Genomic DNA, 14,574 nt, shown 5'->3' with positions numbered 1-14,574 from the left:
TGCCTGGTTCCACTCTTATATAATAGACAGCGGGTTGTCTCCCGTGGCAAGTCAAGGGACATTGGGCTAGTTATTGTCAATTGGAAGCAGCAATAGCATAATTTTCAACTTATGTTTCAGGAATATGAATGGGACTTTCAACGTTAATTTCCAATAGTGTTCTAGCACTTACCTGGGTTAAAACTGCTGAATTAGTCCAAAAACTTGATGTGATTGATTTATTTGGATGATTTACCAGAAATCATGAAAACGGGGTTGACTTGCCAATAACAAGGCAAGTCAATTGTAAGAATCCTATAGGATTCTATTGGAAAAATCCCTCATTGTAATGGGATTTTTTTACTAGGGGGCCAGGGCTCGGGGTTGGAACATCCACTGCAGTGTGTAATGCAACCTAGTTTTATTTACACCATCTCAGCAGCTATCTTAGAAATACAACTTTGCTCTGTGCTTCTCTGAGCATGCACTTCGCAGCCTATGGATAATTTGAATGCTTTTTTGTTGTTGTAAAGAACATCAATGCATGATGAATAGGCTAGGCTAAGCTATTTCGAAGGTGTAGCTAGGCTACAGGTTGATGCACATTAGGGTACATCATGTGGGGGAAGAACTTTATTATTTAGGGAATGGTAAATACTTAAATGGCGAGCCTACATTTATTTCTAGGAAAGAGCGCCTCTCCACCTTTTACCTTGATTACCATAGCAACAGGGACGCGTCACCTAGCAGGACTTGTCCATTGTAAAGCAGTGTCATTATTCAAAATATTTTTTTTTCAACCTCCTTTATTAGCTAACCTTGATGATAAAGCAAATATAAAAACTGTAACATCAAATGTACAAGTATTTCCCGATAAAGTGTTTGTAAATAGCAGGTTTACAAAATGTAAGTGGAACATGCCTCTGGCAACAGTAGTATCTGGTGAAATGGCGTCTGGTTACCTAGTGCTCGGTGTATGTTAGCTATTTGATTAGCAAGCTATATTCAATAACCTTTGATTGTGAATAGAAGTTCATTTTCAATAGAATAAATAACGTCATTGTTATATATTTCAAAATGTCTGACTCAGAAGAGGACAGTCAAGATAAGCAACTTAAAATTGTAGTCATCGGGGACGGCGCATCAGGGAAGGTGAGGGATTTTCAAGCTAAATGAGCTGGAAAGCTAACAGACAGACTTGTTATTTTGAGTAGCGTTAATTTAGCTGGCTACCTAGAAACTTAACTATGTGGATAATTGGGTAAATTACTGTGCAGTAGGTAACTTTAGCTCAGAAGTATCTTACATCATTTTCATACATAGCAGCGTGTGCTATGCCAACGTTTTGGCTATGCTTGTTAGCTGTTTAGCTAGCTAGTTAACGTTAGCTAGATAGCTCTTCAGCCAGGTAGAAGGGAAACTATCACCTAGGTTTGTCAGACAATGTTTTTGTTGTCGCATAACTATAGCCAATGATGCAATTTTTGGGGGTAATGTTAGTTACCGTCTTAATTTTGCACAACGGGCAGAGTAATGTTAATAGCTAGCTCTGGTCTGGGGTCGAAACGTTAGCTAGCTTACGTCATGGAATCAAATCCCAGTTACTGTCTGAAGAGAGCTACCAAGCTACTTTCCTCTGAATTGTCTATTTAATAGGAACAGTGTCAACATACGGGACAATTAAGCCTGTGGTGCGCAACATGTTGCTTGGACACAGACGGTGACAAGTGCCACGTTTGTAGAACGTCATCATTCTTGAAGGAGACCATAGAAGTCGCAGCCTAATCTGGCACATTTAGTGCTGATGAGTTCAGTAGGCTAATATATTGCTCTGATAGCCTATAGATTCGATGTGTTCAAAAAAGGTTTGAGCAGCTGAGTGCATCAACATGCCTAAACTAGGTTGGTTCATAAATGGGGTGAAAGTAGGAATATATTTATTCCTGGTAGGGGACCGCCGATATACCACATTTTTGATGGGCATAATCAAAGATTTACAAATAGACTCCCTATTAATTCAATATGATCTCTGTGGGCCTAGTTGTAAAGATTTGTCCTAATGTATTACCTTTCATTGTGGCATAAACACAACCAGTCATCATGTTTTCATTTTTGTCAAACAATCACTTCAAAGGGCATGTTCATCCACTCGCAACATACAGTATTTTCAGCCTCTAATGGAAAGAGACACATCACCAAAAAAGTGCATTGACATTTGCCAATTATCATTAGGCAAGAATTTATGCATCCACTGACTGCTGTACTCACGTGTCTATATTGGCCACTCATCTTTGCTTTGGCAAAATGTTGAATCACATCACATTTTGGCGCGTAGGCTATACCACCCGTTTTCAAATCCATTCGCTCATTTTTATGCCTCTTGACATGCGGTAATGATAACTGGTAAATAGCATACAGTTTTCTGGACATTTGTTTTTCATTATTGTGATAGGCTCATGTTTTACTGGTACGCTGTACCCCCGCTATTTATTTTGCAGGACCACCTTACTGTCATCCCTGAATACATCTCAAAATATATGCTCCAATCTTCAATTCAGAATTGTTCAGAGGGAGATTGCCAAGGTGATCACCAGATCCATAAACTGCTTCAAAGCATATTGGATTTAAATCTGTCATGAATCCTGCTAATCGTACCTGACCCTTAATCCAGGTTACATGTGCTGTTGGAGAGGTTTTCTGGAGAGCTTTGGACCGTAGTACTCTGGTTGTCTAATGTTACTTTGTTAGCCACCGATTACAGGTAGGCCACACAGGTGTGTGTGTGTGTGGAATGCACAATAATTAAGTTGCTGTATTGCCTAGTACAAGGTGGCCTAACAGACTATCCTACATATAATGTTTAAAGCGTCTTTTCACAATCAATGTTGTAGGTCTAAGTTACAGGGAAATAATATGGGCCTCTGCCATTTACTCACGCAGGCATAACATTCAATGTATATAAAATTGTTCCTAGAATGTAAAGCTTGATTGTTGAGTAGGCAAAAAAAGTGTAGCCTATATCTTAAAGCAAACCTTTCCTTGCTATATTCAGGAGTGAATGTTCTCATTTGACTCCCTGCTGCACAATCGGTGCTTTAACATTGATGGCTGTGATCTTGTAGTAATGACCGTTTCCTTCATACGAACAAGTCTGTCTGCCGAAATGGGATTGATCTCGTTCCAGATTGCACACAACCAAGACTCAAATGGCGTTTATGGATTTCGTAGGCTTTACAATGAAAGCTTATCATTATTTTCTTCTATTACATTTGGAATTGGACCAACTTAGTTTAGTTTAGTTGGAAGAGGCATGTAGAGTTGTGCAGTGATAAAATGTTCAGGCGGCATCTAAATCGTTGTTGGGCGACTTGCTTGCTGTCAAGAACGAGGCCAGTAATAAAACCAGTTACCATTATGGACACTTTTTCTTTAAAACAAAACCTAGAAACTCAAACCTCACCTAAAACTTTTAACATTCTATGCATAGGCTTTAGACCCAGCCTAGACTGTTTTAAACTGTACATATTTGATGAGTCTTTCATTCATTCTCTTCTTGATAGATATAGGCCTACATTTTCCAGACCTAGGCTCTATAACATTTACATTTAAGTCATTTAGCAGACGCTCTTATCCAGAACCTACTTTGCATGGTCATGATGCAGGTAACAAAAATGTACCAACATTTCTCTTTGTCACAGCATAGACTGTTTGCAGCAAAGATGTTGTCGTGACATTGCGGCAGCTGCAATGTTTCTTCTTCTCTGAATCCAGAAATGATTTGAGTGTGAATATGCTGTATTGATTTTAAGTTCATTTTGGCTTCACTAGCCTGTAATTGAAAGACGTTCCTCCCACTCAAAGAGAAACAAAGAAATAGAGCAATTACATGTAGTTCTGCTGCTGTATGCGTTGTGTCTGCAGACTATTCTCCCACTGCACACGATAACACCTTATGTAGTTTAGTCACCCAACCAACATATTTTGTTCATTTTAAAATTTGGCAGACGTCAACTTGGTTGTAAAAACTGACTGTAAACCCAGTCAGTTGATTATTGACAAGTTTTTCTAACACTTGATAAACAGGGCAAAGTAGAAATAGGCCTATAACAGTTAGGATCAGCTTGATCTCCCCCTTTTCATAAAGGACAAACTGTGGCTGCCCGCAAAGCAATGGGAACCCCAGAAAGGAGAGACCGGGGCAGCAGCCTTAAAGGGTTAAAGAAGAAAGGGTCTAAACCATCTGACCCAGATGGGGTTTTTTTGGGTCAAGTTTAAGGAGCTCCTTTAGCACCTTGGACTCAGTAACTGCCTGCAGGGAGAAACGTTGTTGCTGGGCAGGGAAAAAGAGGGACAAGCATCGGGGATAGTCGCATTAGAAGGGCTGGGAGATGAGGAAATGTTGGATGGGCAAGGAGGCATGGCTGAGTTGAACAGGAATCCTGACTTAAATGAGTGGGTGATTAAAGAGCTCAGCCATGTGCTTCTTGTCTGTAACAACCACATAATCAACATGAAGGGACATGGGCAGCTGTTAGAAGGGGGGTTTATTCTCTAGGTCTTTAACCGTTTTCCATAACTTCTTGTGGTTAGACCCACAGAGAGAACTGCTCCTTAAAGTAACTAACTTTGGCATTCCGGATAGCCTGAGTGCAATTACTTCCCATTTACCTGAACAAGAGCCAGCCAGCCAGAGTGCACTTACTTCTCATTTACTTGAACAAGAGCCAGTCAGCCTGAGTGCACTTACTTCTCATTTACCTGAACAAGAGCCAGTCAGCCTGAGTGCACTTACTTCTCATTTACCTGAACAAGAGCCAGTCAGCCTGAGTGCACTTACTTCTCATTTACCTGAACAAGAGCCAGCCAGCCAGAGTGCACTTACTTCTCATTTACCTGAACAAGAGCCAGCCAGCCAGAGTGCACTTACTTCTCATTTACTTGAACAAGAGCCAGTCAGCCTGAGTGCACTTACTTCTCATTTACCTGAACAAGAGCCAGTCAGCCTGAGTGCACTTCTCATTTACCTGAACAAGAGCCAGTCAGCCTGAGTGCACTTACTTCTCATTTACCTGAACAAGAGCCAGTCAGCCTGAGTGCACTTACTTCTCATTTACCTGAACAAGAGCCAGCCAGCCAGAGTGCACTTACTTCTCATTTACCTGAACAAGAGCCAGCCAGCCAGAGTGCACTTCTCATTTACTTGAACAAGAGCCAGTCAGCCTGAGTGCACTTACTTCTCATTTACCTGAACAAGAGCCAGTCAGCCTGAGTGCACTTCTCATTTACCTGAACAAGAGCCAGTCAGCCTGAGTGCACTTACTTCTCATTTACCTGAACAAGAGCCAGTCAGCCTGAGTGCACTTACTTCTCATTTACCTGAACAAGAGCCAGTCAGCCTGAGTGCACTTACTTCTCATTTACCTGAACAAGAGCCAGTCAGCCTGAGTGCACTTCTCATTTACCTGAACAAGAGCCAGTCAGCCTGAGTGCACTTACTTCTCATTTACCTGGACAAGAGCCAGTCAGCTTGAGTGCACATACTTCCCATTTACCTGGACAAGAGCCAGTCAGCCTGAGTGCACTTCTCATTTACCTGAACAAGAGCCAGTCAGCTTGAGTGCACTTACTTCTCATTTACCTGGACAAGAGCCAGTCAGCCTGAGTATGCATGTGCCGAGCCTTTCACCAGATGCAATTCTTGTGGTGGAGTAACTCTGCAAGATCACGGTAGAACCAGGTGCTGAACCTGTTTTTTAATTAGCATTTTCTTTATGGGGGGTGTTTGTTATCAATACCCCTGAAAATATCAAAAAAGAAGGTCCATGTGTCTTCGACAGAGGGGATAAAGCTGATCCTATACCATATTAGAGGCCAGTTTATGAAGGAAGGCTTGCTCATTATAGTTTTTCTTTTTAGCAAGCATCTATGACCAATCAGGACAGGTTGTTTCACTGAACAGCCATTCATAACACAGGCTGTAAAACAGTGATCACAGTAAACACCAGACTGATACCTATCAGGATTATTTGAGAGGATAACATCGATGATAGTAGCCTTTTCTGGGTGTTTGGAGTCATACCTTGTGGGATTGGTATTAAACTGAGATATATTTAGGGAGTTCCATTGCTTTAGGACTAGGTCAGGTGATTTAAGCTTGTCCCAGTTTAGGTCACCTAGCAGGACAAATTCAGACTTAGTGTAAGGGGCCAGGAGAGCGCTTAGGGCAGGTAGGGCACAGGCCGGTGCTGATGGAGGACGATAGCACCCAGCAACAGTCAACAAAGCTATTTGAAAGTGTAATGCTTAAAACCAACAAATCACCAAGTCTGTCCCCAAACAATTTGGAGACAACCGAGCACTGAAGGTGTTCCTTGGTAAAGATTGCCACTCCCCCACATTTGGAAGATCTGTCTTGCTGAAAAAAATTAACCAGAAAGGTTAACATCAGTATTCAAAACACTCTTCCTTAATTAGCCATGTCTCAGTAATGACCAACACATCTGGATTGGAGCTGTGAACCCACACATTCAATTGATCCATTTTAGGTAATAAGTTTCCAGTGTTAATGTGCAGTTAACCATTGAGCTTGAAACACTCAACAAGTTGACTTTCTCAGACCTTTTCTTCAATTCAAGATTTTAGAGTCACAGGCTTAAGTTGAATGAATATATCAGGACACCGCAACCTATGTTGAAATAGCCAAGGGCATCTGATGAAAATCTGTCTTTCTGGTTAAGTCTCCAACAGGTTTCCACATCTGGATTGTACAATATTTGTCCATTTATTTAAAAAAATCAAATTAAAATTGGTTGTTTATCATCAGACAACCATTATCAGGTCAAGCATTTCGCTACACCAGCATTAACATCTGCTAACCATGTGTATGTGACCAATAACATTTGATTTGAACAGATTTAAGTCACCTGTAACTCGGCCTCTCTAACATTCACTGTCTTCTTGGTAAGCAACTCCAGTGTAGATTTGACCTTGTGTTTTTAGGTTGTTGTCCTGCTGAAAGGTACATTTGTCTCTGAGTCTGTTGGAAAGCAGACTGAACCAGGTTTTCCTCTAGGATTTTGCCTGTGCTTAGCACTTTCTTTTTTTTAAATCCTGAAACTCTCCAGTCCTTAACAATTTACAAGCATACCCATAACATAATGCAGCCACCACTCTGCTTGAAAATATGGCGCATGATAATCTGTTCTATTGGATTTGCCCCAAGATAACACTTTGCCACAGGGAGACTTTGCCTTTTCACTATTACTTTAGTGCATTGTTGCAAACAGAATGCATGTTTTGGATTTGAAAAGGAAACCTGTATAGAATTTTTTTTAAATCTATCAATTAGGTTAGTATTGCGCAGTAACTACATTGTTGTTGATCCATCCTCAGTTTTCTCCTATCACACCCCGAGCGGTTTCCTTCCTCTCCGGCAACTGAGGACACCTGTATCTTTGTAGTGACTGGGGGTGTTGAGTCACCATCCAAAGTATAATGAATAACTTCACCGTGCTCAAAGTGATATTCAATGTCTGCTTATTTCTACCCAACAACCAATAGGTGCCCTTCTTTGCGAGGCATTGGAAAACCTCCCTGGTCTTTGTAGTTGATCTGTATTTGAAATTCACTGCTCGACCGAGGGGACCATACAGATACGTTTTGTCACATGCACAAGTACAGTGAAATGCCTTTCTTGCTCCAAACCCAACGATACAGTAATCAAATCAATGCAATACTAAAAATAACATAAGGTACGACAAACAAGGCAAGAAATACAAATAAGAACACGAGAATGTAGATAAGCATACTATATACAGGGTCAGTCTGTTTCAAATACCATATTTACAATGTGCAAGGATACTGGAGGGATGGAGGTAGATACTGTAGGTATAGGAGTAAGGTGACAGGGATACTGGAGTGATGGAGGTAGATACTGTAGGTATAGGAGTAAGGTGACAGCGATACTGGAGTGATGGAGGTAGATACTGTAGGTATAGGAGTAAGGTGACAGCGATACTGGAGTGATGGCGGTAGATACTGTAGGTATAGGAGTAAGGTGACAGGGATACTGGAGTGATGGAGGTAGATACTGTAGGTATAGGAGTAAGGTGACAGGGATACTGGAGTGATGGAGGTAGATGCTGTATGCTAAACAGAGTAGCAGCAGCATATGTGATTATCAGTGTGTGTGTGACAAAATGATTAAGTTTGTGGAATGTTGGGAGTGTTAGTGTGCGTGAGTATGTAGAGTCCTGTGTGTGCATAGACACAAATAAAAGGATCGACATTGTTAGCTATTTAGCAGTCTTATTGTTTTGGAATAGAAGCTGTTCAGGAGCCCGTTGGTGTCAGACTTGAGATTGAATATGTTTGTAAACACTCCAGCCAGCTGGTCTGCGCATGCTCTGAGGATGCGGCTAGGGATACTGTCTGGGCCGGCAGCCTAGCAATGGTTAACACACTTAATTAAATGTCTTACTTACGTCGGCCATGGAGAACGAGAGCCCACAGTCCTTGGTAGTGGGCCGCGTCGGTGGCACTGTGTTATCCTCAAAGCGGGCGAAAAAAGGTGTTTAGCTTGTCTGGAAGCAAGACGTCGGTGTCCCAGACGTGGCTGGTTTTCCCTTTGTAGTCCGTGGTTATCTGTAGACCCTGCCACAAACGGCTCGTGTCTGAGCCATTGAATTGCAACTCCACTTTGTCTGATTGTTTCATTGCTTTACGGAGGGAATAACTACACTGTTTGTATTCAACCATATTCCCAGTCACCTTACCATGGTTAAATGCAGTGGTTCATGCTTTCAATTTTGCACAAATGCTGCCACTGTCCACAGTTTATGGTTTGGGTAGATTTTAAGTCACAGTGGGAAAAACGTCCCCTATACACTTCCTGAGGAACTCTGTCACCGTGTCCGTATATCCGTCAAGGTTATTCTCTGAGGCAACCCGGAACTTAACCCAGTCCGCCTGATCAAAGCAATCTTGAAGCATGGATTCCAATTGGACAGACCAGCGTTGAATAGACCTTAGCGCTGGTACTTCCTGTCTGAGTTTCTACCTATAGGAAGGGAGGAGCAGAACGGAGTCGTGATCTCAATCATTCAAAGGTATTTATCAAGTCCCTTTTTTACATCAGCAGATTCAGCTATACAGAAGCCCAGCCTAAAACCCCAAACGGCAAGTAATGCAGATGTAGAAGCATGGTGGCTAGGAAAAACTCCTTAGAAAAGGCTGGAACCTAGAAAGAAACCTAGAGAGGAATTAGGCTCTGAGGGGTGGCCAGTCCTCTTCTGGCTATTCCGGGTGAAGAGGAACCAGGCTCTGAGGGGTGGTCAGTCCTCTTCTGGCTGTTCCGGGTGAAGAGGAACCAGGCTCTGAGGGGTGGCCAGTCCTCTTCTGGCTGTTCCGGGTGAAGAGGAACCAGGCTCTGAGGGGTGGCCAGTCCTCTTCTGGCTGTTCCGGGTGAAGAGGAACCAGGCTCTGAGGGGTGGCCAGTCCTCTTCTGGCTGTTCCGGGTGAAGAGGAACCAGGCTCTGAGGGCCAGATTGTTCCTCAAGATGTTCAAATGTTCATAGACGACCAGCAGGGACAAATAATCACAGTGGTTGTAGAGGGTGCAATAGGTCAGTACCTCAGGAGTAAATGTCAGTTGCCTTTTTATAGCCGAGCATTGAATTCGAGACAGCAGGTGCGGTAGAGAGCAACAGCAGGTCCGGGACAAGATGGCACATCCGGTGAACAGGTCAGGGTTCCCTAGCCACAGGCAGAACATTTGAAACTGGAGCAGCAGCAAGACCAGGTGAACTGGGGACAGCCAGGAGTCATCAAGCCAGGTCTTGGAGCAGCTTCTGGGATGAGTTCAATTGCCTTGGGGTGTACGAACAAAGGATCCAGTTCGGGAAAGTGGTATTTCTGGTCGTAATGCTGGTGATTTACCACCGCTCTGATATCGGCTGTATGTAATAACAAAGTGTTCTGGGCTAATAATGGAAGAAATAACACAGAAAAAAAACAATACTGCAAAGTTGCTTAGAAGCTAGAAGCAGAGCTGCCATGTCTGTCGGCGCCATGTGAACGAGGGCAGTACTGTTGGCAATTAAGATTCTCTCTATGTTGCAGCTGTATAACTTTTTGAGGATTTGAGGGCCCATTCCAAACCTTTTCAACCTCTTGAGGGGGGAAGAGGTGTTGTCTCGCTGTCTTCACCCACCTTGCACGTGCAGACCACTATTATGTCCTTAGTGATTTGGACATTGAGGAACTTGAAGCTCTCGACCCGTTCCGCTGCAGCACGCCCCCCCGCAGGGTGGGGAATTAACACCAGCCACCAGCCAAATGCTGGTAGATTTTAGTATTGGCTGGTAGAATTGCCTGGTGGTCGTACAAAACATTTGGGAGCAGTTTGTGAGTGTGTCAGCCAGCACTGCATTTACATTTAAGTCATTTGGCAGACGCTCTTATCCAGAGCGACTTACAAATTGGTGAATTCACCTTATGACATCCAGTGGAACAGCCACTTTACAATAGTGCATCTAAATCATTTGAGGGGGGGGGGTGAGAAGGAGTACTTTATCCTATCCTAGGTATTCCTTAAAGAGGTGGGGTTTCAGGTGTCTCCGGAAGGTGGTGATTGACTCCGCTGTCCTGGCGTCGTGAGGGAGTTTGTTCCACCATTGGGGGGCCAGAGCAGCGAACAGTTTTGACTGGGCTGAGCGGGAACTGTACTTCCTCAGTGGTAGGGAGGCGAGCAGGCCAGAGGTGGATGAACGCAGTGTCCTTGTTTGGGTGTAGGGCCTGATCAGAGCCTGGAGGTACTGCGGTGCCGTTCCCCTCACAGCTCCGTAGGCAAGCACCATGGTCTTGTAGCGGATGCGAGCTTCAACTGGAAGCCAGTGGAGAGAGCGGAGGAGCGGGGTGACGTGAGAGAACTTGGGAAGGTTGAACACCAGACGGGCTGCGGCGTTCTGGATGAGTTGTAGGGGTTTAATGGCACAGGCAGGGAGCCCAGCCAACAGCGAGTTGCAGTAATTCAGACGGGAGATGACAAGTGCCTGGATTAGGACCTGCGCCGCTTCCTGTGTGAGGCAGGGTCGTACTCTGCGGATGTTGTAGAGCATGAACCTACAGGAACGGGCCACCGCCTTGATGTTAGTTGAGAACGACAGGGTGTTGTCCAGGATCACGCCAAGGTTCTTAGCGCTCTGGGAGGAGGACACAATGGAGTTGTCAACCGTGATGGCGAGATCATGGAACGGGCAGTCCTTCCCCGGGAGGAAGAGCAGCTCCGTCTTGCCGAGGTTCAGCTTGAGGTGGTGATCCGTCATCTGGAAGAAAGAATCTCAATGTTACAGTGGTGAAAAGCGGGGTGGGGTACAGCATAGGAGAACAAATGTATCTGCTATAAATTTGTAGAGGCAGGTCAAATTTGGGTGGCCAAAAAGTATATTTCCCGCCCTGCCCTCCTGTTTCCTGTCATCCAGGTGAATTCATAATTGTAAGTGTGGGGTTCAGAGATGAGGTAGTAATTAAAAAGTCATGTTAAACACTGTTATTGCACACAGAGTGAGTCCATGCGAACGTAATTCCACGTTGACATTGTGGGGTATTGTGTGGTATAAATGTAACATTTTATGTTCAGGCTGTAACAAACCTTTCTGAAGGCGCTCTATGTAGATAGCAGGTTTAATTGTAGTCCCCTGTGCCTTCGCTTTTGGTGTGTTCCGTATGACGTTTCTTCTTTTATTTTTGACCTATTGCTGGCATAACTTGAAATATCTCTGAAAATAAATGGTGGTAGATTGTCACATAAGTGAATGCTCTGTGAATGTAAAGAAACAATTCATAAAATATATATGATATGATATGACCATTTTTTAGTGATATTCAAGTAGTAAATTCAATGGAAGTGCTCCTGTTTCAATATTCCTCCGTGTTTATGTAAGCACATTGCTCTAAAGATGGCTAATCCATCAAAATGAATTTAACATGGCATGTCAAGTCTGTTTTATGTGAATCACATTGTTTTCAGACAAGCCTAACTTAAGTGACATGGAGTTCTGGATTTCTTGTGGCGATTAGAGGCTGTAGTCTAGATGCATGCAGTGTCTACCCAAACACCTGTTTTATCTGTTAGTTGGGCGTTGACAGTTTAAGACAGCAGAGGTAATTGCTTTAGCTCATCTCATACTAATTACAATGGCTCGGATAAACGTCATCCCAAACAGTTTCCTTTTTTTATTTTTTTATTGAGAAAAGTCATAGGCCCACGTCATTTACAGTTAAGGAACAGGCCTAGTTGTCATACAGAACACCACTCCAACACTCAAGCTTGTTCATAAGGCTTGAAATTCAATGAATTTAGTCGTTCGCTTAGCATGATTTCTCTCTGTTTCAGACGTCCCTCGCCACCAGGTTTGCACAGGAGGCCTTTGGGAAACAATACAAACAAACCATTGGCCTTGATTTCTTTCTGAAGAGAATAACTCTGCCAGGTAAGACCCCTTCATCTTTTAGGATTGCCGGCCTGCTCTGTACCACACTACAGATACAGGCATACATTTGCACATGCATGTACACACACGGTAACACACGCGCACAAACTGAACTTTACCTGTTATAGGCACACTGATCAAATCAAAGTTTATTTGTTGAGTGTGCCGTGCACAGTGAAATGCTTACTTACAGGCTCTAACCAATAGTACAAAAAAGGTATTAGGTGAACAATAGGTAACTAAAGAAATAAAACGACAGTAAACGGACAGTGAAAAATAACAGTAGTGAGGCTATAAGTCGCGAGGCTATAAAAGTAGCGAGGCTACATACAGACACCGGTTAGTCAGGCTGATTTGAGGTAGTATGTACATGTACATTGCCTTGCGAAAGTATTCGGCCCCCATGAACTTTGCGACCTTTTGCCACAAACATAAAGCTTCAAACATAAAGATATAAAACTGTATTTTTTGGTGAAGAATCAACAACAAGTGGGACACAATCATGAAGTGATTACACACAGGTGGATTGTATTTATCATCATTAGTCATTTAGGTCAACATTGGATCATTCAGAGATCCTCACTGAACTTCTGGAGAGAGTTTGCTGCACTGAAAGTAAAGGGGCTGAATAATTTTGCACGCCCAATTTTTCAGTTTTTGATTTGTTAAAAAAGTTTGAAATATCCAATAAATGTCGTTCCACTTCATGATTGTGTCCCACTTGTTGTTGATTCTTCACAAAAAAATACAGTTTTATATCTTTATGTTTGAAGCCTGAAATGTGGCAAAAGATCGCAAAGTTCAAGGGGGCCGAATACTTTCGCAAAGCACTGTAGGTATGGTTAAAGTGACTATGCATACAGTGGGGCAAAAAAGTATTGAGTCAGCCACCAATTGTGCAAGTTCTCCCACTTAAAAAGATGAGAGGCCTCTAATTTCATCATAGGTACACTTCAACTATGACAGACAAAACAAAATAAAAAATCCAGAAAATCACATTGTAGGATTTTTTTAATGAATTTATTTGCAAATTATGGTGGAAAATAAGTATTTGGTCAATAAACTTTTGTTATCTCAATACTTTGTTATATACCCTCTGTTGGCAATGACAGGTCAAACGTTTTCTGGAAGTCTTCACAAGGTTTTCACAACCTTGCTGGTATTTTGGCCCATTCCTCCATTCATTCCTCCACCCTACTTGTAGACCAGTCGAACGCCAATCCCGCCTCATCTCTTTTATGTTGGCAGAACAGCCTGTGCCTCTGTCATACAGTACGCTTTTAGTTTTCATAGGCTACCTAGCTAAAATTCTTGCTAGATGATCCAGAAGAAGATTGGGAGAATGTCATATGGTCAGATGAAACCAAAATATAACTTTTTGGTAAAAACTCAACTCGTTGTGTTTGGAGGACAAAGAATGCTGAGTTGCATCCAAAGAACACCATACCTACTGTGAAGCATGGGGGTGCTAGAGCATTGTATCTGGGTGCTAGAGCCATCACTATATACCCTGGTTTGATTCCTGGCTGTATCACATTCGGCCGTGATTGGGAGTCCCATAGGGTGGCGCACAATTGGACCAGCATCGTCCGTGTTTGGCCGGGGTAGGCCGTCATTGTAATAAAATGTGTTCTTAATTGACTTGCCTAGTTAAATAAAATATAATATTTAAAGTTTGACACTGCAGCATATCTTAAATACTGTTTATGCATATCTACAAGTATTTAGACATTATTAAAGTAGCCTTACTTAGTTTGCCAATCTTAGGTTGTGCCGAAGTTTACTTTTGAATTTTTTACACAAGGGATTAGAATTTCTCAATTTCTTTGCAAATTGTTTAAAAAATATGTAGAATTTTGTATTTCCTTCCCTAGCGTTTCAGGGTAGAACCAAACAATTTTGTTCCTTAGGTTCTCTCAAGATTGACTGTTTCTTACTTGGTAGCACCACATTGTGGAGAGTCTGCCCCTTCTCAACCTTATTCATTCTGAAAGCTGTTGTCTCTAGAGCAAACATCAGGCTTTTCCCCCCTCCATGAAGCCAATGCACAGCTTATGTCCAGAGGGGTGAGCCTTACATTCTGTGGGCACAGTACAGCGTAAAT

General features: G+C 42.7%; 1 protein-coding gene across 3 annotated transcripts in view; it reads left to right on the top strand.

Annotated features, from left to right (window-relative positions):
• Positions 1 to 922: 922 nt before the first annotated feature.
• LOC135556060 (ras-related protein Rab-28) overlaps positions 923 to 14,574 on the top strand; it is a 44,103-nt gene continuing 30,451 nt past the window's right edge. For all 3 annotated transcript variants that reach the window (XR_010457940.1, XM_064988945.1, XM_064988946.1), the window contains exons 1-2: positions 923 to 1,131; positions 12,374 to 12,470. Coding sequence is in view for 2 of the 3 variants with exons in the window: in XM_064988945.1 (XP_064845017.1) it covers positions 1,057 to 1,131; positions 12,374 to 12,470 (172 nt within the window). In the remaining variant the exon portion in view is untranslated. The remainder of the gene's footprint in view (positions 1,132 to 12,373; positions 12,471 to 14,574) is intronic.

The sequence above is a fragment of the Oncorhynchus masou genome, chromosome 15, assembly GCF_036934945.1.
Source record: "Oncorhynchus masou masou isolate Uvic2021 chromosome 15, UVic_Omas_1.1, whole genome shotgun sequence".
Lineage (NCBI taxonomy): Eukaryota > Metazoa > Chordata > Actinopteri > Salmoniformes > Salmonidae > Oncorhynchus > Oncorhynchus masou.
The sequence above is the reverse complement of the archived record's forward strand: the minus strand, read 5'-3'. Positions and strand labels throughout refer to the sequence as shown.